This window comes from Miniopterus natalensis, chromosome 2 (genome assembly GCF_054644295.1).
Source record: "Miniopterus natalensis isolate mMinNat1 chromosome 2, mMinNat1.hap1, whole genome shotgun sequence".
NCBI lineage: Eukaryota > Metazoa > Chordata > Mammalia > Chiroptera > Miniopteridae > Miniopterus > Miniopterus natalensis.
The window spans coordinates 139,018,662-139,043,572 of record NC_142082.1 but is presented as its reverse complement, the minus strand read 5'-3'; the positions used below and the strand labels follow the sequence as shown (position 1 = coordinate 139,043,572).

The following is a 24,911-nucleotide window of genomic DNA, read 5'->3' as shown; positions in this document are numbered from 1 at the left end:
CCTTCCGTAGCATCCAGACCAGGGATCGAACCTGCAGCCTGGGTATGTGCGCTGACTGGGAATCAAATCCAAGACCTTTTGGTGTATGGGAGGATTCTCCAACAGAGCCACACTGGCCATGGCTGGGCTGACCATTTTTGTTTGATCTTTTTGTCACCCAGCAGGGCTAGAGCGCGGGGTCACAGAGTCCCTGGCTGCTTTTGGGAGTGTGTGGTTGAACTGAATTCTGTAGATAAAGGGAACACTGCTCTTCCTCACTCACCCAACCCCCATTATGTGAGAGAGAAGAGTGTCCTCTCCTGTCCCACAGATCTTTTAGGGGACCAGATGAGAAGGTATTCTAGCATATCTGTAAATGCATAGTTCCAGTTTTTTGGTCTTGGGTACATAAAGTCTCAATAAATTAAAAAAAAAAAAAAATATATATATATATATATTGATTTCAGAGAGAGGAAAGGAGAGGGAGAGAGAGAGATAGAAACATCAATGAGAGAGTCATTGATCGAGCCTGCAACCTGGGCATGTGCCCTGACAGGAAACTGAACCCCAATTACCTGGATCCTAGGTCGACGCTCAACCGCTGAGCCACGTCCGGCCGGGCTCAATAAATTTTTAAAAGACCCAAACCTGCTCATTTTGCAGATAGGGAAATAGGGTACTAGAGAGGGAAGGACTAACCGAAGGACACTATTTACATGGGGCCAAGCAGAGCATAGAGCTCAGATTCCCATTCCCTGCCCCCACTCCTCATGCCTTGCATGTCTCTGGGGTGGGTTTCTCACTAGAGGCACAAAAACCTTGATTCTTTCTTTGGCTGATACTGGGTCTAGACCTGTCTCCCTAGAATCGTGAGACACCACAGGAGAGTAAGACTAGGGGAGACTCCTTTTCCATGTCGTTGGCGCCGCCTGGTGGAGTTGCGGAGAATTCTCAACAGCCGTGACTGCAACCCGAGACCTGGGCTCGGAATGATTCCCCAAGGCCAAGTTTACACTTGAGCTGGACCAGAGTGGGGGTGAGTGGGAGGATGAGTCTCTGCTCGCTTTTCACAAGCCTCAGATCTTGCCTCTTCCCACCCCAGGTTCCTCAACCCCGTCCTTCTTCTGGTCCCATTTCCTGTGTGCCAGTCTCCTTCACCATATCCCGATGTTATTGCTCCCAAAAACAGCGGGCAAAGATTGAGAGTCTGAGTCTGGGGGACAGAGGCCAACGAATCCAGACTTTATTGTCAGGGACAGGGAAAAGGGAAAGACATGGGTCGGGGGCCAGGGTTGCTACATTATCAAGCAGAAAGAGTTGAAGGCCAGTGGGGGGCTGTCCCCCTCCCGGGTCAGTATTTGGAAAGGCTGACAATACGGAAATCACAGGGTGGGGGAGGTCAAGCCCTCGCCCGAATGTACTGTGGTGTCTGGTGGGAGGGGACAGCCAGGAGGTCTAGGGGCTGGGATGAGGAGGCTACAGACTCTGCGAATCCTGCGGAAGGGCGGGGGCGAGGCTTCTATTGCTTTTTGCTCACAGTTTTGCGGAAGGCGAGGCGGGGGTGGGCTTGGACTGGACACCCCTTGCCCCGCTCGGTACCCCTTGGGCGATGGGTGCTGGTGAAAAGAATGGAATCCGGACTGGGGAGGAAGGTGAGGGAAGGGTCTATAGGGGCATCTACTTGGTCCCACCCAAGTGCCAGAGATGCCTCCAAGTGCTGCCCCCTGCGATGGGCCCAGCTAGACCAGGGGCAGGTGCATGGTGCAGGGCGGGCACAGTGAGGTTGCAGGCGGTAAAACCAAAGTGCTTATGAGGGATCCCGCCTGTTCCCCTCCCCCTGTGGAGGACGGGGGTGTTCACGGAAGCGCTTCAATTTTGGGGTGTGGGGCCGGAGTCCCAGAGTCCGCTTATTGCCAAGAAAATCCATTTCTGCCCCCCGGACCCCGACCATGGCTTGTGAACCCCATTTTGTGCTAGGTTTGGGGGGAAGGGCTGGATGGACATGGCTTTTGGGAGGGGGGGTGTCTCTAAGGGGGCTCGGGGTGAGACGGCCCCCCCTTTTCTAGGGGAAAGGAAAGGGCAGGGGGTGGGGTTCCCTGAGATCTGGGGTGTTCCCCCCCTTCTGAAGCCCCCCTCCCCCACTACCCCTCCCCTTTCCTGGAACCCCGTACCTCGGGGTGGGGGGGAAGGAGAGAGATCATTCAGGGAGTGCCGGGAGAAGGAGCGAGCTGGAAGCCCGGAGGCCTGGGTCCCGGCTGGAGGTGGGGGCGTTGAACGGGAGGGGGTTCAGGGTTCAGGTCAATAGGGGGAGAACAGGATGGGTCCGTGCGCTGTTCGGATGGGTCCAGGGGCCGGGTGGAGCAGGGGATGGGTGATCGGCGGTCCCTGGAGAAGAGGTGCTGCTGGAGCTGGACGCAGGGACAGCGGGGAGCCCGCTGCTGCTGCCATTACCGCAGCCACCGCCAGGGGGCTGGGGAGCAGGCCGCCGGCCAGGGACTTGGGCAGCTCCTTGGAGAAAGTCAACGTGCTCTGCAGGGGTGGGGGGAGGAGGTGGGAAGAGAAAGGGAAAAGTCATTCTTTGGCCCAGCAAATCCCTGCTGTCCCCCAGTACCTGCGTCCCCTCATCCTCCCAGCACCGGTTCCCCATTGCCGAATTTTCCAGTCTCCAGGGCCTTACCGCCAGCTCCACAGGGCCCCTAGGCTTCTTGTGACGGCTCAGAAGCGGGTTGGGCTTCCCGGCCACACCATCTCGGTGCCGCCGGCTGGAAATGTGCTGCAGGGGTGAGTGGATAGGGGGCTGTGAGTCCCCAGAAAAGGAGCAACTACCAGGAGGCAGAGCCATAGAACAGTAATCATCCACCAAGTACCTGGCCCCGCCCCTTCCGTGGAACCAAGGGATGACCCTGTAGCAGAGACCTCACTCAAATTCCCTGTTCTCCCTTCAGTTAGCTAACTGGTGGAGCTCCCCAGAATTTCTGGGAAGGGCCTTGGACCCACCTGTTTCAGCTGGACCTCCGAGTTGACCTTGACATTGCAGATCTCACAGTGGAAGGTTCGGTCCTGGGCAGGGGCCTCCGGTTCCCCAGGAGTGGTAGGCCCCAGCCGAGGATAAGCTTTGATGGGGCCCAGCCCACTTCGGGCCTCCAGAATTGTCTTGTGCTTAGTACCTGAAACCCACAGAGAGCAGAAGGTAAGGAGTGGAGGAAAATTCTCCAGGCCTACTAGGCCTCAAATACCCACATTCTCAATTACAATATGGGAAACATCAAGTGTGTGTGTGTGGGGGGCTTTCTAAGCCTCTTGGGATCTTCTCACCCAAACACAGGGTGGGTCAGGGGAGAGTCATAGGTAAAAGAAGTAAGGTGGGGAGGAGTTCAGGAAGTAAGGACTAAGGAATGGTGGCTGTGATTAGGGAGGCAGAAAAGCTGGTAGGTCTTAGAGGGTACAAGGGTATTAGAAGCTAGGGGAGTTAGGATGTAGGGAGCAGGAGTGGGCTGAGGACAGGGGAGTTCATACCTTTGTTATGTGCCTCAAGCTGGGACAGGGAATTCACTGCCACCTTACACAAAGCACAGTAGAGCAGCCGCTTGGCCTTTTCTTCCTCTTCCTTGCTACCGCCAGGAAGGGAAGCTGAGGCTGGAGTTCCCCCTTCACCCTTGGTTGCACCCTGACCAGTCTCCGGAATGCTGGGAGGGGATGGGGAACCAGGCTGTTTCTCCGGGGATCCTGGCGCTGGATCCAGTCCATTCTCCATGGAAACTGTTGTTGGGGGAGAGACACAAGGATCATCCCAGGTGGCTTTTGGAGAAGATTCTTTATGTGGAGGAGACTCACCCCCATTTCCTGGAGGGCAAGAGCCCAGGAGTCCCCACCCTGTGACAACATGCATGCTCTCATGCCCTGGGCCAGAGCCAGATGTGGTCCAGCTGCTGCAGGCTGGGTGTGAGACTGCGATGCCTGGCTCACTCTCCATAAGCTGGGAATGGCTGTGGGGGGTGGGGGAGTCCAGCCCCACTGGTATCCCCTTCAAGATGAAGCTGGTAGCCAGCCTCGACAGGGGGAGAGGCATGGCATAAGGATTCACCCCTCAATGGCCTGTCAGCCAGGGGGGCTTTCCTGGCCAGCCCCCTTCCCAGAGTCCTGTCCAGTTTCCAGGGAGGCATATGCCAAAGAACTCTAAGAAGGCACAGAGGCAGGATGAACAAGGAGAGGTTGGGAGAGACAGACACAGACATAGCAAAAGGGAAACAGAAACAGCAGAACCAGAGAGGACAGAAACAGGGATGCATGCTGCTCTATAATTCATGGCTCGATTAAAGATGCACAGGCCCTAGGCCTCAGCACTGGGTTCTGGCCTCTGTACAGGGGAAACTCTAGCGCTCCCATTCTTGCTCCAGCAGCCGATCCAGTTTCCGGGTCATGAGGAGGCTGGCAGTGGGGGTGGGGAGCTGGTGGGAGGGGACTTCCTGACCCCTGCAGGTGTCCATTTGCTTGTTCATAGTATGATATTTCCCTTTATTTCACTTACTCCTTTCTGACATCCTTTATTTCCATCTCAGCCCAGATGGCACACTCACATCTCCGTCTGGATAGGACTTACAAAAGCAGGGCAGGTATTGTTATCTCCTTAGAGAGACACCATAGGAACTAAATGATGTAATATGCATAAAGCACCTAGAACAGAGCTATTGAAGAAATGTTACCTACCACCACCATCATCTCTATTTTACTGACATGTTATCAAATTAACCCAAGATGATTAGGCTAAGAAGCAGCCAGAGCAGTTAGAGCTCAGGTCACCTGCCCACCTATCTGTGTATCCCTGAGGGATGCTTGGCTCTCATTCTGCTCAGAGTGGGGCAGGAAAGACAGGCAAGGGTAAGGAGGAAATAGGCTGCTGGGTCTCTCTGGAGGTGGCCATGACTGACATCTGATGTGGTAATACCAGGATGGGGGTAGCTCATCTTCCAGTCATGATATTCCTTCTTTCCAGTTTCTTGGCTGAAAATATGTTTAAGATGGCCATTAGCCATGAGGGAGAAATAATCTCAGAGTTGCCTTTTGTAAACCTGGAAAAGACCTCAAAGATCTTAAAGTTTCATTCCCCTGGCCCAGAGGGGTCAAAATATCTACCCAAGATTATCCAGAAAGTTGCCTGGGTGTCCTGGACTTTCAGTCTTCCCTGAGGGGAGCCCCACTGAGCAGGCTCTCAGATATCTTGACTCCCTATCCTGCCCCTCTTTCCAAGATGAAGGGGCTTCTCCCTGGATTTGATGGTTCCTTTTTTCTTGAGGAAGTTTTCCAGGTGGCCTCACCCTAGCCCCTCTCTGAGTCACTGGGCGGTGGGGAGGACAGACAGTGGGAACTCTGTTGAGAGGACCTGGGGTGGGGGGTGGGGTGACAGGATGGAAATTGTGCATCACTGTACTTGGCTCCAGGACTCACCTTGGATGGGGGTGGGGGTGAGGTGGGGGCTGAGGAAGAGAGACATGAAAGCAGAGGAGAGTTCTGGGAAGTGGGGAAAGAACAGAGGAGACAAGATCAGTTGAAGAATATAGGGGAGTCAGACATACCTGGGTGGGAGGCTACACCCTCCCCATTTGGGGGTGTGCTGCCTGGGGGAGCTGTGTCTCCAGGTTCCCTGACGCCAGGCTCCCTGCCTCGGGTCTTGGCAGCCTCAATGCCTTTGACTCTTCGGGCATGGCGATTACCCTTGTAGTGTGCCTCAGCCTGGCTCTATAGGGACAGAGGAAGAAAATGGAAGCTGAGATCACCTTTCATCTGACAATTCTCCCCACAGAGCTCTTTCAGGTCCTGGGGTAGTCTCAGCAGGATGCAGTGAATCTCTCCCTACACCAGTGAGATGTAAAGCCCCATGCCAAGGAGCCCTGCTTAGTCCTGGGGCTAGGACTAGCTTCTCAAGTTTGAGTCTCTGGGAACCTGGATCCCTACCTAGCCCAGGCTCCACTCACTACCACACCCAGGGCCTGGTTGCTGATTCAAGCTTTCTACCTAGTCCTGAGGTGAGAGAAGAGGACCCCACACCTACAGAATCCTAAGTGGGAGGGGCCTACCAATCAAGCTAATTAGCATCCTTTTAGACCCTGGGCCTGTGTCCCCTGGTACCAGGATCCAGCCTTTGCCGCTTCTACCCTCAGTCTGGGTGTCCCAGAAGCTCCGAGGCCTAGGCTCTACACTGACTACTGCCCCCTGGGTCTCATTTTCCCTGAAGCCTCTGTAGACACCCTGGAGGACCCTGGCCCCAAGCCCAGTCAGCTCTGGAAACAGAGAAAGCAGCAGAGACAGCTGTCAAAACAGACTTGGTTGGGGAGGGCAAAAAGAGAAGGCTGCCTGCTATTGGCCCCCTCTTCTCTGGTCTTCCACCCTCCACCAACAAGTGGAGCCTGGGTTGGAAGAGAGGATGCCTGGGATTGAGGTAAAAGGGAGGCCTAAAGCTGGGTTGGTCCTCTTTCCCCTCCTCCTTCCATGTGTACCCCCTGTTAAGAACACACAATCTTAGAGATACAAGGTCACCCAGACAGGAACAGAGTAGAAATAAAAGGTGAGGAGAGGCAGAAAAAGAAGATTGACAGTCCCGGTGTGGGCAGTGGTGTGCAGAGCCTGGCAGGATGGTGTGTATATGTGTGAACTGGGTAGACAAACAGAACATGCTTTATTTTCCCATACTCAGCAGAGTGAGGCTCTGTTTTTTCTCCCCCAAATCTCTTAGAACCTGCACCTCACAAAGGCCCCTCTAGACCCACACAGAAGTCCCAAGGGAGCCTTGGAGGGAGGAAATCTGGGAGGCCAGACACCTAGGTGCTGAGTTCTTGGTGGCTTCTCCCCATGGGAAAGTCCCATGGGAGGGAGTAGGGGCCAGGCTGTGTGTATGATTTGGAGGAAGGAGGGTGGAGAGAGGAGGAAGCCAAGAGGGTAAAGGGAAGTAGGTGGGCCAGGGGAAGAGTTCAGCAGAGGCCAAGGAGGGCACAGGCTTTTCAGGGGAGCCAATAACCTAACTCAGTTCTGCTCCCAAGAACCAGTGGGCCAGAGGCCACATTCCCACCCAGACACTGATGGCTACCTGTGTTCCAAGAAGTTCTGAGCCAGTGATACTAGTCCCCAAGGAAGGGAGGGCTCAGCCTTAGCAGACTGGTCTACATCATGCTGAAATATAGTCATCTCTTGGACTTCTTAAGTGCTTTCTGTCATTTCATGCCCCTCCTACAGTGCCCCATTCCCTACTCCTCTCTGATATCCCCTTAATCCCTGCCTCTTACCCAGAGCTCCCAGCCTATGTCCTTCCCCAAGATCCCCTGGCTGCCCCTGCTCCATCCATTGGGTGGGTGAGTGGCTGGGCTTCTTACCTGAGAATTGAAGCGGATCTGACAGACATTACAGGAAATGATGGGCCTCTTAGTCTTGAGCAAAGGTCCCCCAAAAGTGTGGGAAAGCACAGCCTTCTGTACAGGGTCCATCTGTGGAGGCAGGCTGGGGTGAGCCAGGAGCCCCAGCACAAGCTTATGTCCATCATCCCCCCATTGGCAGCAGCTGGGTTGAACCAAAATCCCCAGAGCCTCCTCCCTATCCCTCAGTACGCCTGAGGGTTCTGAGTCTCAGTTCCCCCTGATTTCCTCCCAGCCCTATCTTCATAGCACTAGAAGGGACCTGAGGCATCACTGGCCCAATACTTCCATTTGACAAAAAGCGGAAGTGGTTTGCCTAAGGTCACACCATGAATTAACAGGAGAGCTGGAACTTGAATCTGAACCCCCGTCTTGGGTCATCACACCTCTCATACCTGAAGATCCAACTCTGTCACCTTGACTTATCTCCTGCAGCTAAGCTGATCCACCAGTGGCACACTGACAGGAAGTCTCAAAGCAGCCCAGAACCTAGGGCCTTCAATTAAGGCCTTTTTGGCTTCCCTTCTGGGGCAAGGCTGTCTACTAAGTCAAGCTTTGGTCCCAGGAGACAGATGTTCCCAGGTTCCCATCTCTGGGCCCCAGGTTACCTTAACATACTCACTCCCTGGACCTCTTTAAGGCAACAGATTCTAGAGGGAGTAAAAGACTCAGGAGAGGGTAGGGGGTACTAGCAAATAATGGAGAATAAGTGAGGAAACCTAAGAACCTGGGCTGGCCTGAGGCAGCCCAGAGATCTTCTAAACACTCTCTCCGGGGTCACAGGGCTTCTGGGGCAGGGCTGTGGGGCTGGGCGGTATTAGAAACAGTCTCTGCCCCCACCCTGGGTCAGCAGATGTCTTTGCAGTCTCCTGCCAAGAGTTCACATGAGGAGGGGAGAGGATGGGAGTTTCTCTCTGAGGTCTTCTGCTATCAGGGGATGAAACTAGGGGCCTAGAGGCAAGAAAACTGCCTCCCTGCACAGTCCTCCTCCCTTCTGGCCCCTAGGCAGCCAGGGAGAGTGGAGACTGGAATGCAGCTGAGGCTGAGGAGGATTGGGTGATCCTCCTGAACTTCTCATAAAAATGGAACCAAATTAGAGCTGAAACCTTATCTTCCAGGTGGAAGGATCAAGTAAAAAACAGTTGCTGGGGACTTGTATGGATTCTTAGCTCCTCAGCTGAGCCCCTCCTGTGCCTAGACTTCACGGTTCCAAGTAAGACACCAGTGAGAGACAGGAATGTGAAGCAGAGGGAGGAAGGTGGTTCAAGTCTGGAAAGGCCACACATGCGGTCTTCCCTCTGCTCTCCCCAATAGTCTCACTGGCTGGTGGGCATAATGTCAGAAAAGGGGCTTTAGCATCCCTGTGAAATGTGCTGCCCCACTTGGTAGTGGTAGAGGCAGGAACCATGACCAGATTGAGATAACTGGTCTGACTGATGAGTGTCAATCTCTTGGCCTGCCTGCCATTGGCTGGAAGCAGCTACTCGGTGGCTCACTCTCACCTCCTGAAAGCCCAGGACTTATTCAAAGAATAGCTAAATGGGAAGAATGGGTGTGTCTGTGTATGTGTCTAGGCAGGCTGTGATCAATCTGTGCATGGGTGGAGTGTGAAAGAGTGTCATGTGCTGTGTGTATATGATTTATGTATCAACATTTCTGTGTCGGGGGTTCTGCTGACACCATGAATGGCCAGGTTGTGTAATCTTCAGCTGTGTGTTTGTCTGTGTGACTGTATGATGCGTTTGGCAGAAAGAAAGACAGACCAAGTTGGGAGACGAACTTTAATCAGAAAAAGGAGACAGAAGAGTGTTCTCAGCTCCCAGTCTCCAGTCTTTCCTATCCAGAGACACCCCCGACTCTGCCCCAGGGCTCTCCTCAGTCCCTGGGCTTCCTCACATGCTGGGTGGGGAATGGAAGTCAGCCCAAACAGAAACCCAATCTGGGCTAGGAAACTTAAGTAGATTAAAATAATAGGGAGAGAGGAGTGGGGTGGAGAGTGGAAAGCAGAGGCCCCTGATTCTGTCTATGCCCCACCCATCACTCCAGCCTGCTCCCCTGAGTGGCTGAGGGCCCAGTGTCCTAAGGAAAACTTGTGGGCTGACTGTCCCAGCATCCATCCCCTGATAATGGTTCCTGACTTCCTTGAGTCCTTCCTCTAGTGTTAGAGCCTTTTCTCTTGCACAACCCACTCCTCAGGCTTAAGTCCATTAATACCAAGTAGGCATGGGGGTGGGCAAGAAAGAGGGCATCAACCCAGTCAGGTGGGTCCTTCCCAACCTCTCCTCCATGAATTGAGGAGACACCAGGCTGACGATGAGGGCTCCTGGGCCCAATCCCTGCGCAGGTGGAATGTGAGCCACTGAAGTGCTGCTTCAGGCCAAGGTCAAGAGGCCCTGGTGACCTAGATGAGGGCTCTCTGGGGAGGGGAGGAGGCCAACATTTCCCAGAACCCATTCCACTCCAGAGCCCCTTCCCTGGGATTTTGGCCTAGGAACTGCCTGAAAATGTCCACAAAATGGTCCCCTCCCACCTGCCCTCCAGCAGCAGACATGAAGGGGAATTGCTCCCTGAAGCTGGGGCATAATGAATCGGGAAGGGCAAGGGGGAGGGAAGGGGGGAAACCAGATCAGGAACACGAAGGGGGGGGGGGCTATGATTATATTTCCTTCCATTGCCCTTTATCTGATGGTAACTGCTGCCCCTTGTTTGACCACCTTACTTCCCCATCCCCCAAAATAAAGGTGAAAAGGGAAGGGGCGAAATCTTAGCGGTGGGAAGACCTGAGGGACAGGACAGATAGAAATAGGAAAGAAAAGGAGCTAGGGGTGTATAAAGAGCAGGTGGAAGCTGGTGGGGGAGGGATGCTGGGAAGGAGAGAATTGGATGGGGTCAGGGCTGGATAAGAGGGATCTGAGCGGCATGGTAATTTCAGGGTAGGTGTAGGACCTGACAGGATGTCTGAAGATTTGGGGGACTCCTAGGATCTGAAAAGCTGAGTCTGGGGTATCCAGTATGGTGGCAGTAGCCTGGGGGCACCAGCTGGGACCCAGAGATTGTTTCGGGCCGCGCCGGCTGTGGGGGATGGGCCGGATAACCGGAGGACCAGGCGACGGGAGAGGTGGCCAGTCCCGCAGGGGCGGGCGGGCGGGCGGGGATGGGGTGGGGGTGGGGGGCGCTGCGGCAGCGGCGGGAGCCCGGGAGAGAGGAGGGGATGGGTGGCTTACCCTGCGGGACCCTGGGGGCCGTGGCTCCATGGCCCGGGGTGGCGGACCCGGGCGGGGGCCTCGAGCCTGGCCGGGCCGGGCAGGCCTGGGAAGCGGCTCTGTAGCCCGGTGGCTCGGGGCTGTGCAGCCGGGCGGACCCGGAGACGGGGAGGCGGTGCCAGCAGGGACCGGACCCGCCCCGGAGGCGGGGCCGAGGGCGGGCCAAGGGCGGGGGCGGGCACAGGGAGTTCAGGGGGATGAAGAGGGGCTGGGGCGAAAAGAGGAGTGAGAGTCCATGTCTAGACGCCAATTCCAGGGAAGACCTAGTAGTGCTGTGAGGGGCCGCTCGGCCTGGCGATGGAGCATTGACCAGATGACTTCGGCTTTCCTCCATTGGGGATATTTGATGGGTTTAGTGTCCCCACCAATCCTATGGAAGACCCTGTTTCTCTAGCTCGGACATTTCTCCTTTCTTTCATCCTTTCCTCCCTGCCCCTCTCTCCTCTGCTGATAGCCTCTCTTCCGAGTTCCCAGACGATCCTTCTCTTGCTCCCTCTGCACACGGGCCCTGTGCCCTTTTACATGCCACTTTCTCTACTAGGAATGGGAAACCGAGCCCAGGTAGCCAGGTGTCAGGCAGTGCTCTCTCAGTGATTCTGAACAGCTGGAACTGCGGGTGCCCAGGGCAGAACGATCTCAGGCTGGGAACCTCGTTCCTAACCTCTTCTGACCTCCTTCCCTCGCCTGCCACCTGCTGGAGAACCAGGTTCCTTAAGAGTTTATGCTTCGTGCACTTGCTGCCCTCTGGCGGTGGAGTGGGGGCAGCATTGGGGGACGAGGGCCTGGAGGGCAGAGCAGCCCACTCTCCTAGACACCTCCTCATCCTCCCTGAACAGCTTCTAGTATTACCTCTCTCATCTCTGGATCTCATCACTCCCCACTCTATCTAGGACAGAGAGATTAGTGAAGAAGAGGGCTGGATGTAGATAGAGAGAGGCTGTCTTTGGGAGACCTGAGGGATGTCCAAGGGCAGAGGGACACATAATGCAGGGAAGAGTCGGAGGGGTAGGGACTGCCCAATTAGGAGAGTGATCTGGAGGTATTAGTCCAGGGAGGGGGAGTCTCTGCCATAAATAATAATACCACCACCACCACCACCACCAAATGTTGGTTGAGCCCTTGGAATGTGCCAGCCTCCATATTGTAAACTCTTTGCATGGATTATCTAATTTAATCTTCACAACCACTATTCTAAGTACTATTATTATCTTTATTTTATAGATGAGGGAACTGAGGTCAAATAAGTTGCTCAAGGTCATAAACTAGGAAGCGGATGAACTGGGATTTGAATTTAAACCTGGGCAGCCTGACTCCAAAGCCATGTTCTTAATTGCTGCACAGTACTGCCAAAGGCCTGTCTGCAGCTTTTCTGCAGTCCTTGTTCCCCTGCAGAGTTCGACACTATTGATGCAGCCCATCATACTCACTCTCCTGGCTTCTCCAACTCTACAGGAGCCTGGTTTTGTGGTTCTGTCTCCACTCCCTCCAGTGGCTCCTCCATTACCTTTTCTCTAGTTCCCACTACCCAATTCTGCTTATTCCCCAAGGCTGAGGCCTTGGCCATACTATCTTTCTCTCTCTGATCCTCCCTTAAATAAAAATAATAGCAATAACATAATAATCATAGTAGCTATGAACACTAACTGATATTTACTTTGTGCTGGGTGTTATGACTATATAATACAATCCTCACAGCCTTGTGAGCTGGTACTATTACTATCTTATTTTACAACTGGTAAAACTGAGGTTCAGAGTGGTTAAGTAATTTGCCTAAGGCCACACAGCCAGGACCTTTATAATGTCAATTCAAATCCTGCCAGTCAGATACCAAAGCTGGTGCTGCTCAATACCCTGCTGCACTCTTCAAGCTCTGCTCATGGCTTTAAATTGCTACTCCTCATTCCTCACTAGAGGCAGTGGAGCTATGCACCCTGGAGGAGTCAGAAACTCTGGATTATCCACTGGAATCACTAAGTACCTTTGTGACCTTGGACAAGTCATTTAACCTCTCTTGGCCATTATTTCCTTATCTATAAAATGGGGGAAGTGATGGGGGACCTGAGGGTAAGTATAAATCAGGTATTTAGATGGGAGTAAGTATTCCCAGCACCTTCTGCTCTAGTTACATCCAATCAGTTGCACTTTCTCAAGTGCCCTTTTCTAGACACTGTTCATGCTATTTGCTTCCGCTTGGAATGTTCTCTAAGGCTCCTTTTAAAATCCTACTACTAATTCTTCAAAGCCCAAATCATATATCACCTGCTGCAAATTCAATCTCTTTTTTCTCTTCTCTCTTTTTCTCTTGCTTAGCTCAGGTTGGTCCCTTAGGCACCACCACATCCAGCAAGTCTTTCTTGACATCCTCATGGGATCCCATAGAAGCTAAGTGCCTCTGACACAGTTCTTCTCACACTATAGGGTAACTGTTAACTTGTTATCTTTCCTACTAAACTGTGAGTTCCACAAGGGCGTGAACTGAGTCTTGAATCCTTGACACCAGGCACAGTGTCTGGCACATAGTAGGTGCTCAAAATAAATTTTTTTTTGGTTCAGTTGAATCATTGTTAGTGTCCATTTCACAATATTTATTAACTCTTCCTCTGGTTTGCATTGCAGATCACTGCATACGTGTCTATATTTCTCCCCTGAATATAAGCTCTTTCAGGATTGGACCATATCACATTCATCCTCATGTCTCCATCATACGTAGAACAGTGCCTTGCTTATAGTAATTACACAGTTTTCTTATCTGTAAAATGAGGATAAAAATCACAGCTACCCAATCAGGTTGCTATCAAGATTGAGATATAAAAAAATGCTTTGTAAACTTCAAAATGCAATGCAGATGTTGGTTTGGATTCTTTGAGAAAAGTTTGGAGGAAGCAGCTGTGGTATTAAAAGAACTCTATTTGGAGTCACATGCTATGGGTTCAAATCATACCTTAGGCACATACTGTGTCAACTTAGATAAATTAGTAAACCCTTCTGAGCCTTAGTTTCTGTTTTCCGTATGTTGAACAGGAATAACAATATCTACTTTGTTGGGTTGTGGTGAAGATGAAATAAGAGCATGTACAGAAACATCTACCACAGTGCCTGGTGCATAGTTGATACTCAATATATGTTTATAGCTGAATATGGTTTGATGGTGGGTTATTTGAACTGAATAAGGCTGACTTCCCCCAAACCTTTAGCTCTAGCCCAGCCTCCAGGTCCCAGATTCTAACTGTTGGACATTTTTGGCTCAATGTTCCACTGGTACACCAACTCACCATGTCCTAAAGGGAGTTCAGGAGCCTCACGCCAGATCAGCTTCCTCCTTCAATCCTCTGCCCCTGTCAAGGTGACTTCTTCCACCCAATCACAGAGTCTCGGACCCTGGAGTCATCCTTGACTCACCCTTTCCTCCCCAACCCCCAAACACCAGTTGGTCACCATAGTCTGTCAATATTTCCTTGGAAATGCCTTGCCTATCTCCCTTCCTCTCTCCTCAAACTGCCACTGTCATTAAACACCCGCTAGTCTGGCTTCCCTGTCCATGGGTGGGGAATATGCGGTCACAGGGCCATATATACGGCCATGAAATCATTTGGCCTGGCCCTGCCAAGGCAACTGCAGGCGGGACTTGAAATTCAATAAATCTAGGAGCTTTTTTTCATAGCTAATTTTTAAGTTGATAATTTTGTATGGCCCTCGAATGATGTTATAAATATCCAAATGGCCCTTGGCAGAAAAATGGTTCCCTGCCCCTGCTGTAGGTCCACATTGCTGGGACAGCCTCCTAATTGGCCACCCTCCTCGAGCCTCTGTTCCCTTCCAGCCAGCTGTTTCACTCACCTTCCTTAAACACTACGATTGATTGATTGATTGATTTTAGAGAGAAAGGGAGAGAGAAACATTGATTCATTGTTTCACTTATTCATGCATTCATTGGTTGATTCTTTTTTTTTTTTATTAATCCTCACTCAAGGATACTTTTCCCATTGCTTTTCTCAGAGAGAGAGAGAAAGATTGATGTGAGGGAGACACATCAATTGGTTGCCTCCCGTACATGCCCAGACCAGGGCCAGAGATTGAGCCTGCAGCCAAAGTATGTGCCCTTGGTGGGAATCAAACCGGGACCCTCCAGTCTGCAGTCTGATGCTCTAACCATTGAGCCAAACCGGCCAGGGCAGTTGATTCTTGTATGTGTCCTGACTGGAGTTTGAACCCGCAACCTTGGAGTATTGGGACGATGCGCTAATCAACTGAGCTACCCAGCTAGGGCTTTAAACTCTGCTCTTCCCAAGTCACTCTCCTGCTCAAGACTGGATAAAGGCTCTCTATTTCACATTGCATTAAATCTAGACAACTTTACCAGCCCTCCAAGACGTACACCACTGATCATACCCACCCAACTATGGACTCCAGAGAGCTGGAACTTACAAACAGGAATGCTTATTCCCTCTTTCTGGATATTACTGTCTTTATGGATAGCCTATCACCCCTCCCACTTCACCGAGTCACTACCACCAACCTAGGTCTTGATGTGTCTCTAGATGATGGACTAGATGAGATAAAACATATCAAACACCTAGCACAGTGCCTAGCCTATAGCAAGACCTCAGCAAATATTAGCTATTATTGCTATTGTTATTAATAATATTTCAGATAGCCAACAATACCTGTAATTGACTAGAAGTAAGAGAGATGGGATTCTAAAAAGAGAATTAGATACAAAGAGAAGAGGAAAAGAAAGCAGGGGTGGGCCAGAGGGAGAGCTGAGGTCACAGGAGGGTGGGGTAGGCAGGCTGGCTGCTACTCACAGTGCTGTAGTTGCTAAAGAGGCCCAGGGTGGGGGCCGGCTCCAGTGGGAAAGGCAGGATTTGCTTGAGGTCCAGTGGGGGCTGCATTATGGGGGTCTGCCGCAGCAGAGGGAGGGGCCCTGCCCGGCTCAGGCTGCCTGAAGGACAGAGAAAATATTATGTGAGGCGGGAAGATCGAAGCCTGTCAGTTCCACTCCCCAGCTGGGGCCCCCACACTCAGAAGTATGACCCCCATGCACACATACTTCCCCTGCTTGCTGGCTCCAGAGCAATGCAGCACAGTGCCCTGTGAGTCTGGGGGAGGGTGCGGATGAGTCCTTCCCTTCTGGGTGGTTTTCACTTCCCCTTTCTCTAGTGTCCCTCCTCCAAGACAATTAGGCATTAAACAGACCCAGGAAGAGCACAGACCCCTGCAGACTGCCTGCTGGACCAGCAGGACTTGGGAACCCTAGGCCCTTGGCCACTCCCTTCTTCTGGTTTTGCTTTCCCCCAGGGAATCCCAAAAGCTAGGTTTTACCCTAGGGAGAACTCTCAGGGGGGTGATTCATCCCACTACCCAGAGGGGAATATTGAGGCCTAGATTTGGAGGAGGGCTACTGAATCTTCCAGGTTCCCTAAAAAGTTATGATTTTTGTCCCAGTCATAATTCTTAATTAACTGTAGACACCTCTGGGGGTGGGTAGTAAGTGAGTGGCATTTGCTCTGGGAGGTGGGCTGCCTGAGGCCCTTCTCAGGGCCCCTTCTTCCACCCTTCCTGTCTTCCCCAATGGCCCTCTGTCTAACCTGGAGTGTTCAACTCCAGCTCTGCAGGAGGAACTACGACCAGGCCTCTGGGAGGGGAATGCCTTGGTCTAACCCAAAGGGGAAATGAAAGTCCAGGCCAGCTACTCCACTACTCCCCTCCCCACTCAGACCTTCTTCTCCTCCCTCCAGAGCCATGGGAGGAACCCCTCCAGGCTCCAAAGGGGTGGCCCAAAGGCCTTCAGGATCCCTCTGGGCTTCCACTGGCTTAGCTCCCTTTTCCGACCTCCCTGTCCACCAGTGGGAAACTCTAGCTGCCCTTCACTGCTCAAGCAAGCCCGTCAGCAGCAGAGGTTCCCAGGAACAAAGGCAAACCCAGGAGGCTGCAAGCTTGGCCCTGTCCTCCCCGACCTTACAGGGCACAGGGTCCCCCATATTCTTCCTTGCTCCCTCCATAAAGACTGCCCATTTTCATACCTTCAGTTTCTGGTGCCTGCTGCCCCCAGGCAGTGGCCTGCCCCTGGCCCCCCAGGGGCCTGGGCCTGACAGCGTCCCCTTCCCTTGGTTCTGCCCCCTGCCCTCTCCCTTGCCAGCACCCCCCCCAGTCCAGTCAGTAGAATCAGCCAATCAGAGTCCTGCAAAAGTGGGGCAGAGGGGAGGGCGGGGGAGCAGGGATTAGGGGAATCAGAGGAAGAGAGGGAGGGGGTGGGGAGGGCTCAGGCACAGCTGGGGGCAGGGAGCTGGTCCAGAAAGGTCTGGAGGGGTCTGTCTCTTCCACCCACTGCTAGGACTGGGTAGCCATGGCGCCTGAGGCAGAGAGGGGTCAAGACAGCAGGAAGCTTGGACTCCAGGGGTCTAAAGATTGAAGGAAAGGGCAGGATGCTTGGCTTTGACCCTTGGGCATGTAGGGGTCTGTATACCCTGTGTCCATTTCCTCTTTTTCTGTACACCCTGTGTCCATTCCCTAGGAGTTTGGATGGGATAGGGTAGGAGGAGAGAGACAGACAGACAGATAGATGAGAGTGAGTAACAGGGAATGGAAAAGACTGACAGAAGCAGGAATAAGTGACTGAGAAAGGGGACAGAGACACAGAGATAAAAGGATAAAGAACAATGGAGAGATGTAAGAGAGTGAAACGAGAGAGAAAAACAGGGACACTGCTGAAGAACTGGACACAGAGCTGGAGACTAGGGTAGAAAGACCAAAGTATAGGAAACAGAAAGAGCAAGACAGGGAGAGACAGACAGGGACAGACAGACTAATAGAGTAATTCAACCATCTCCCCTTTCCTGGTCTACACCCTCATAGCTTCTCTTCTCTACACCCCACCCCCTCCTGCCTGGCATACAAGACCAGGGCAGCCTTAACGAGCCCCGGGTGGCATCAGGAATGGTGAGAGAAACCTGAGCACTCCCAGAGTCCCAGGCACCCAGCAGCCACCCTTAGCAGCTGGCTTGGGGCTGGCACTTGCCCCACCCCACAGCACCAGAGACAGCAGCTCAGCTCCTTGACCCTTTTGCGGATTGAGTATTATCACATTCAATCTCTGAGGCAGTGACGACTCGGTAGGGGTAGCTGATACTATTTTTTCCCATTTGACATATGAGGAAACTGAGGATCAGAGAAGTCGAAAACTTGACTGATGTTACACAGCTTGTAAGTATCAGAGCTGGGATTTAAATCAAGATCTGTTGCACTCTGCAAATTCTTTCTCTGCTACATAACCCCAAAGGACTTCAGTCTAACTCTGAAGCAAAGATCTGAGGGCTGGCTTCCATCTTGTTCAAGGACAGGAAGGGGAGAGCAAGTTCCATGCACTTCCTAGGACTGGAAGAAAACAGGTAGCAGCCACTCAGTTTCCTACAGCCAGCAACTCATCTTTTCCACTGACATGAGCCCTGGGGGTGGGGGTGGGAGGGAAGGGAAAGTGGGAGGAGGAGGTGAGATGAGGATGGCAGTTTATAGGACAAATGGGCAGAAGCAGGGCTCTTGGTTTCAGGTAGTCCAAGACTCGGTTCCCTCCTCCACTCCTTTTCTGAGAATAATAATAGTTGCCACTTTTTGAGGGATATAGTTGCCACTATATGCAGGGCACTTCACATATATAGTCTCCCCGTGGAAGGTGCCACTTGCTCACTAGCTGGGTGACTAGCTAGTTTCTCGGACTCTCTTGGACTCATTTCTCGTTTGTCAAATGAGACAACAGTACCTGCCTCATGGAATTGTTGAGAGGATTGAACAAATTCATGTAAAGTGCTGGCATGCCACAAGGGAGCTCAATAAATAAATGGTTGCTAAATAAATTAATCCTTATCTTACAGATGATGACAATCAGCTCAGAGAGGGGGACTTACTTGACTAAGGCCATACAACTGGTGAGGGATTTGAATCTGTGCGTCTGGCTCTAGACACAGGGTTTTCAAGCACTACACATTTTTGGGTAGACTAAGGGTGGGAGGGGAAAGGCAGGAATGATAGTAAGGACTAGGGAAGCAGGAAATGAGGTAGGAAATTCAGGGCTATTCAGGGTTATTTGGTTAGGTAAGAGCTTCTGGCAGGTTTGGAGGAGGGGGTGGAGAGCAAATTGGAGTGTGTGTATATGTGCGTGTGTGTGTCAGGCAGGGCAGAGAGAAACTGGGGCCTGGCTGGGGCAGGCCACTCCAGAGGGTAGCTCATTAGAGTACATAATTACCTTCAGCAGATAGAGCCCCACCCAGCTCTGTGGGGAACTGCCAAATGCTTTATTAAAGACAGTTCCCAATGAACTTTAGAGGGGTGAACTCTCAGACCCTTGGATGGATGTCCCTCTGTCCATTTCTGTGCCTTACCTTGCCCTAAGCCCTTTGATCCTGCTCAGGTTTCCTCCCCAGCACTAAGCCACAGCTGACTCCTTCCATCCCACTGAGGTCTGGTCTTTTCCTTCCTCTCTTCCCCAGAAATTCTGGCCTGGTCGGAGTCCTAGCCCTTTGGCTATCTTAGGTTGGGTCTGGGGCTTGAAGCCCTTGTAAAGAATGGGAGTGTTTGCCATGAGCTGGCTCAGGGAGTGGCTGAGTAGGAACAGGAACCAGGAAAGGTGTTAGGGCTGTGGGTTAGTGTTGGTCTGGAGAATGGGCCAGGATGAGATTCAGATTAGATGGGTATCAGGGTTAGGGTTACAAGTTGTATTAGGGCCCAAGGTGGTGTGAAAAGCGGAGGAATTAGACTCTGGGGCCAAGGGAGAAATTGGATTGGAGTCTGAACTGGGATTTCTTCTCTAATTCATCTCATTTTTGCTTCAGGCCTTTTGGCCTCTTCTCCCTCCCCAGAAATGCCTAATGTTGGGGGTTGAGGGGAGAATCTTGATACCCTGGATCTTGCCTTCTTGAGCATTCCCTTCTGCCTCAGTTTCCCCTGTCTTGGCAAGAGGCAGGCTGAGGGCTGGAAGGGCTTTGAAGTTAAAGATGAAAGCAACATGGGACGATTATGAACTCAAAACATCATTCCTAATAACTTCGGGGTAGCTGTGGGTGGGGGCAGGGCCAAAGGAGAAGGTGGCCAGGAAGGGAAGAGAGAAAAGACAACCCTGGGACATCTTCCCAATCTGATGGGAAAGGGCCTCTTTCAATGGCTCCCCCTTCACCACACTAGGGGCCCAGCTGGAGAGGACGGTAAGAAGGACCTAGAACAGGAAACCTGAGCGCAGAACCACCACTTAAACCTGGCCCACAGGCTGGGCCTTCCCTGCTGGGCAGGACCACCATGCACACAGACTCAGTAGCCCTCAGCACTCAGAACCTGAAAACCTTAGTATGGGTCCCAAAGGTAGGGCCTGAGCTCAAGCTAGCAGTTTTCTCCTCCCCTTCTTTCCTCAGAGGGCTAAGATGTATGGGCTCCAGCCACCAGGCTTCCCACCCCTCTGTGGGCTGGGCACAAGGAAGGAGTTAATTACAGTGTCCTCCAGGGAGAGGTGTGTGGGGGGTCCAATTGCTGGATCCAGGCATTCTTCCTGTGGTGGGACCTTGGTTGGGTTTGAGCAGGTCCCTGAAGTCCTCTTTAGGGCCTATTGACCATGGAAAGTATGGCTCACACTGGCCTGTGCTGGACAAACAAGATGTTGTCTTTGGGCCTCATGCCTAGGGTGGGGCCCATGCCCAGGGTGGAGCCAGGGTACGGGAATTGCACAGGTTGGAGGAATGTGGAGCCTGTGTTCTGGGGATCTGAGTCCAAGTTGTGGTGGTGAGGGACACTCTAGAGTAGTCTTCATAGATGGGTGGGAGTCTCTTCCCTGTAGAGATACCCTTGGGAAGGAGGCAGACAACCGGTCAGTCATGCCTTCATTCCCTCATTCATTTAATAGCTATGATGGGGTGCCAGGTGGAGACGGTTAGACATAAAGTGGTGAGAGAGTAAGGAAATTCAGGAGAGGGAGAGAAAGAGATGGAGGAAGATTTGAAGAAGGGAGTAAAGAGTTAGTGGGAAGTCAACAGGGGTCAAACGAAAGAAGAAAAGAAAAAGAGCCAAGGACACAAACAGCAGAGGGCTGAGGCAGAAGCCAGGCAGACCCTGGGACACCAGCATGGAGCTAGGTGTCCCCAGTGTGTGTGGAGGGGCAGACCACGTGTGTCTGGGCCTGGTCGGTAGGGCTCCCACCATAAACAGGGCCCAGGAACTGACCTAACCAGGGTAGAGGTCAGAGGTCAGAGGGTAGAGCAGGCCTGCAGAGTATTTGGAGGTAGAGACCTGGAGCCTAGCTGATGAGGACTCCAGCGCACAGCTCATCTGTCCCTCTCCTCCCCCACTCTGGGGTTCCCTTCCGATGTAGGTCATGAGGATGGGGTGACTGTGGCTGAAGGGCTGTCAGAGCCCCGCGGGATTCCCCTCCCCCATCCTTACTCTTTTCGTTGCCCCTTCCTCTCCTGGTCTCCCCCGCCCCCTTGGGCAGGGATGGGGGTGGGGTAGGGGAAGAAGGAAGAAGAAGGAAGCCGGGAAGGAAGGGCCCAGGCAGCCAGAGCAGGGAGAGAGAGGGGCAGGTCCTGGCGTGTTGGGGCAGGATGGTTGCGGAGACAAGATCTGAACCGCAGGGGCCCTGGGACGGACAGTTTCCCACCCCTTCTTCTCCCTGCCCCCTAATCTCCAGCCTTCAGGTTCCCACCTCCCACCATACACACCTCCAAGCTACACCCACCATCTTCTCCCCCCGCCCGCCCCTACTCCCTCCTTTCCCTCTTATCCTGGGCCCAGGAGGATGTCGGAGCGCCAGAGCGAAGGGTGCGGGGAGAGGGTCAGAACCTTTCGCTCAACTCCACCAGGCCAGGGCCAGCCCCCTCCCCCAGCCTCTCGTAGACGGACATATAATATTCATGAGCCTCATGAATACGCAATGTTCTCATTATGGGGAGGGGGTCTCCCTTAGCTGTCTGCTCCTTTAGCATTCCCTAGATTATCGGGAGGAGCGGCAGCTTGGGGAAGAGGGGAAGAAGGGACCCCAGATTTGGAGCCCGATGAAGGGGGAGGGGGAGCAGGTCGCTGTCGGGCGGCCGCAGTCACCGCGGTGCCGGGAGGTTGGGGGGGGGGGGGTGACCTATTGAGAGGGACCCAGGAGCCTGGAGCTGTGGAGCCCACTCACCGAGGATCATGCTGGGGACCCAGGCGCCCGGGTTCCGCGTCGCTCTGTCCCGGGGGCCGGTCTGGCCGGGCTGGGGGTACTGGGGGAGGAGTCGGGGGAGGAGCAGAGGCCGGTCTAGGCGGAGCCCGCAGCAGGTGAAGGAGGGAGGAGGAGGGACGCGGCGCTCAGGGCTCCGTGAGGGGGCGTCCTGGCGGCTCCTCGCTCCTTCCCGCTTTCTTGTCTCTTTGCTGCCCCTGGGTCTCCTGGATTTACGGTGTCACTGCAACCAGGGCTGGGGAACAAGACATCTAGAAGACTGTGAGATGACGGAGGAAGCTGGAAACGACGACGCCTGGGTTCCTGGGAAGGGCTGAGTCTGAGGGCGGGCAGTCTGGTCGCGAGCTGACACGGGGTGGAGGATGGCTGAGTACTCTGGGCAGGGATGGGCCTGGGTTGGCTGGGTCACCTTGATCCTCTCCAAAATGATGGGCTGGGCAGTGGTGGGGGTGGGGTGCAGAGAACGTTTGGGTCTGAGTTTGTTTCTATCACTTTAGAGCAGGATGCCCAGGGGGATTGGGTCTCAGGTAAAATGTGGGGTTGAACAGGGTTGCCACGTTCATCTATGACTTGGGTCCAAATGCCTAGGTCCTTAGGAAAGGTCTGAGTGAAGAGACTGTAATCAACGGATCCAAAGAGGTGGAAAGAGAAACTTGCAACTGAGGTCATTAGGACAACCAGAAGATAACAGAAGACCAGAACTGAGGCTCAACCTTGTAGAGATGACATGGATTGGGGTGGGGATAGGAGTGTCTATCCAGGGCCTGAACCCAGGGCGTTCCCCACTAAGGTGAACTTGGATTGAAGAGGACTGGTGGGAGGTGTTTGGCGAGGTGGAGGGGAGAGGATGGACAGGACAGAATGTATGGGGTGGGGACAATGTCTGGGGGAGGCCGAGTACAGGACACTGAATGTATGCGAAGGACCAACAAAGGGACTTGGCAGGAGGCAGGCAACTGGGACGCCATCAGAAGGCTGGAGTCTGGGAGTCTAGAGGTGTCTGGGGAAGTTGCAGCTGCTGTAGCCTGGACCTGTCTGTACCTGCCCCAAGAGGGAGGGTGGCCGGAGGCCTTCCCACAATGCCAAGCAGCCAGCATCAGGCCAACTCCAGACAGAGGAAAGGAGGTGTGGCTGGGAACCAGAACACTTAAGATTTAGGGAGGATGGCGGCAGGAAGGAATAGGTCAGTGGAAAGGTGGCGGTGGGGCTGGAATCTTGGAACACTCTAGGAAGGGAAGGGGGATGGGGACTGGCATTCCTGGGTTCTGCAGAGAAGTTGGGACTAGCTGGCTAATTAAAGTACAGCAAGTTCAAGTTCCTGTTTCTGAGCCTCAGCAGTCTCTTGCCCCCACCCCACTGATCTGGTTGGCTTGAAGAAAAGATCTGTTTCTGCATCTGCCAAGATGCTCCAGCTCAAGGGCAAGAGAATGCTGGGCTTGCCAATGCCTTGGTAGTGTTCTGATCCAGAGGCCAGAGATCTTAGGGTGCTGTGGCCTTGCTGCTCAAATCTGGCCTTGGGGGAAAATGTGGGGTCTTTGAGCCTACCTGAGGTCCTCTTGATCCAGATCCAACCTACTACTATGCCATCCAACCCTAGCATCGCAAAATCAGCTTCTCCCCAGACCTTGTTATCCACCCACCACACATACACTTCTTGTCTCTTCCCATTTTTTCTCTTCCTAGGTGGACTCTAAGAACCAGGCATGGCTGATTGGTGATAGAGACTCCTTTGCCCTCAGCCTTGTCTACTTTCCCACTGCCCTAGGGACTTTGACTTAGGGAGGTCTCAGCAGGGGTTGCTTAGCTTACTAAGGGCTGGCAGCTGGTAAAGGGCGGGGTGACCTTGCAGGCAGCTGGGAGGGGTATGTGTGGGGTGAATTCATTATTGATGAGCCCTGCACCCCGGGCTACTAATGAGCCCAGGCCGGCTGCTCTAATTGATGTCAAGAAACTTGAGACCCCCAGATCAGCTTCCCGCCTGCCAGCTGCCTCCCCTGAGCCCCCTCCCCCTCCCTGCACCCCCAGCTGCTCTGTTCCCTTCCTAGGGCCTCCTTTCCATCTCTACCAACAGACAAGGAAAGGGCTCAGGCCTCCTAGCCCCCCACTCTCATGTCCTTCTGGATCACTCAACTGTTAAAGGTGGGACGTAGACAGAGATTGGGAAGGGGAAACAGACCAGAGTCTGAGAATTTACAGTTCAGGGACAGAGAGGCTGGTGCTAGATTACATCTGCAGAATTTCTGAGCCTAAGAAATTGCTTTCTTATATTGTGAGACCTTGTCACTCTCTGAGACTCAAAGCTACAGGCAAGACACTGATACACCCATGACACCAACCCAATACTCAAAGCCTATTTCCCCTCCTCATTTCCTCCTCACAATAGTGTAAGAAGTCTCAGATCTAGCCCATGAAGTTTGGCTGATGCCATTCCCACCCCTCCCCCAAGAGGAGTAGTATGGGATTTCTTTCCTTGAGAATTCCCAGTGCCTTGTTATGCCAGAGCTGCTATCCTTGGAAATACTGGGTGGCTCTTTGCCTCATCAGGTCTCTTCTTCCCCATTAGTCCCTCTTTATTTATAGGTTCTGGGAAGAAGTTCCTGAGGTACAGAATTATCAAGAAGTCAGATTAGCGTGGAGCAGCCTTGGTTTCCCAGGAGAGAGATTATGAGGTGATGCAGGCATTGCTAGGCAGGAGCCTAGGTTAATAATAATAATCCTGGCCCTGGCTGGGTAGCTCAGTTGGTTAGAGCATCATCCCAATACACCAAGGTTGTGGGTTTGATCTCCGGTTAGGGCACATACAAGAAGCAAACAATGAATGCATAAATAAGTGGAACAACAAATTAATGTTTCTCTCTCTCCCTCCCTAAAAAAAAAAAAAAAAAAAAGTAGTCCTGGTGATGGGGAAAGAAGGTGAGATGGACCGAAGGACCTCGCTTCCCCAGATTTCCATAAATTTGTAACTTTGCTGCCCTCTGGTGGCTGAACTCTGGTCTAGCATGATGTGGACAACCGTTAGAATTTTAGCACCCCTCTCCTTTCTCTTGCTGCATGTTAGGACAGGCCTTGAGGAGACAG

The 24,911-nt window shown here is 52.9% G+C and overlaps 1 protein-coding gene across 2 annotated transcripts; it reads right to left on the bottom strand.

Moving 5' to 3' along the window:
- Positions 1–1,198: 1,198 nt before the first annotated feature.
- Positions 1,199–21,843, bottom strand: ZNF385A (zinc finger protein 385A). Of its 2 annotated transcripts, XM_087813895.1 has the most exons (8): positions 21,798–21,843; positions 15,451–15,587; positions 7,344–7,454; positions 5,553–5,715; positions 3,496–3,738; positions 2,977–3,146; positions 2,657–2,752; positions 1,199–2,508 (listed from the first exon to the last, which is right to left on the bottom strand). In XM_087813895.1, the coding sequence occupies exons 1-8, from the start codon at positions 21,805–21,807 to the stop codon at positions 2,278–2,280; spliced, it is 1,161 nt and encodes a 386-aa protein (XP_087670021.1). In that variant the 5' UTR covers positions 21,808–21,843; the 3' UTR covers positions 1,199–2,277. The 2 variants fall into 2 exon arrangements, with proteins under 2 accessions (XP_087670021.1, XP_087670022.1); XM_087813896.1 differs by lacking the exons at positions 15,451–15,587; positions 21,798–21,843 and adding an exon at positions 10,607–10,637.
- Between the last annotated feature and the right edge of the window lie 3,068 nt (positions 21,844–24,911).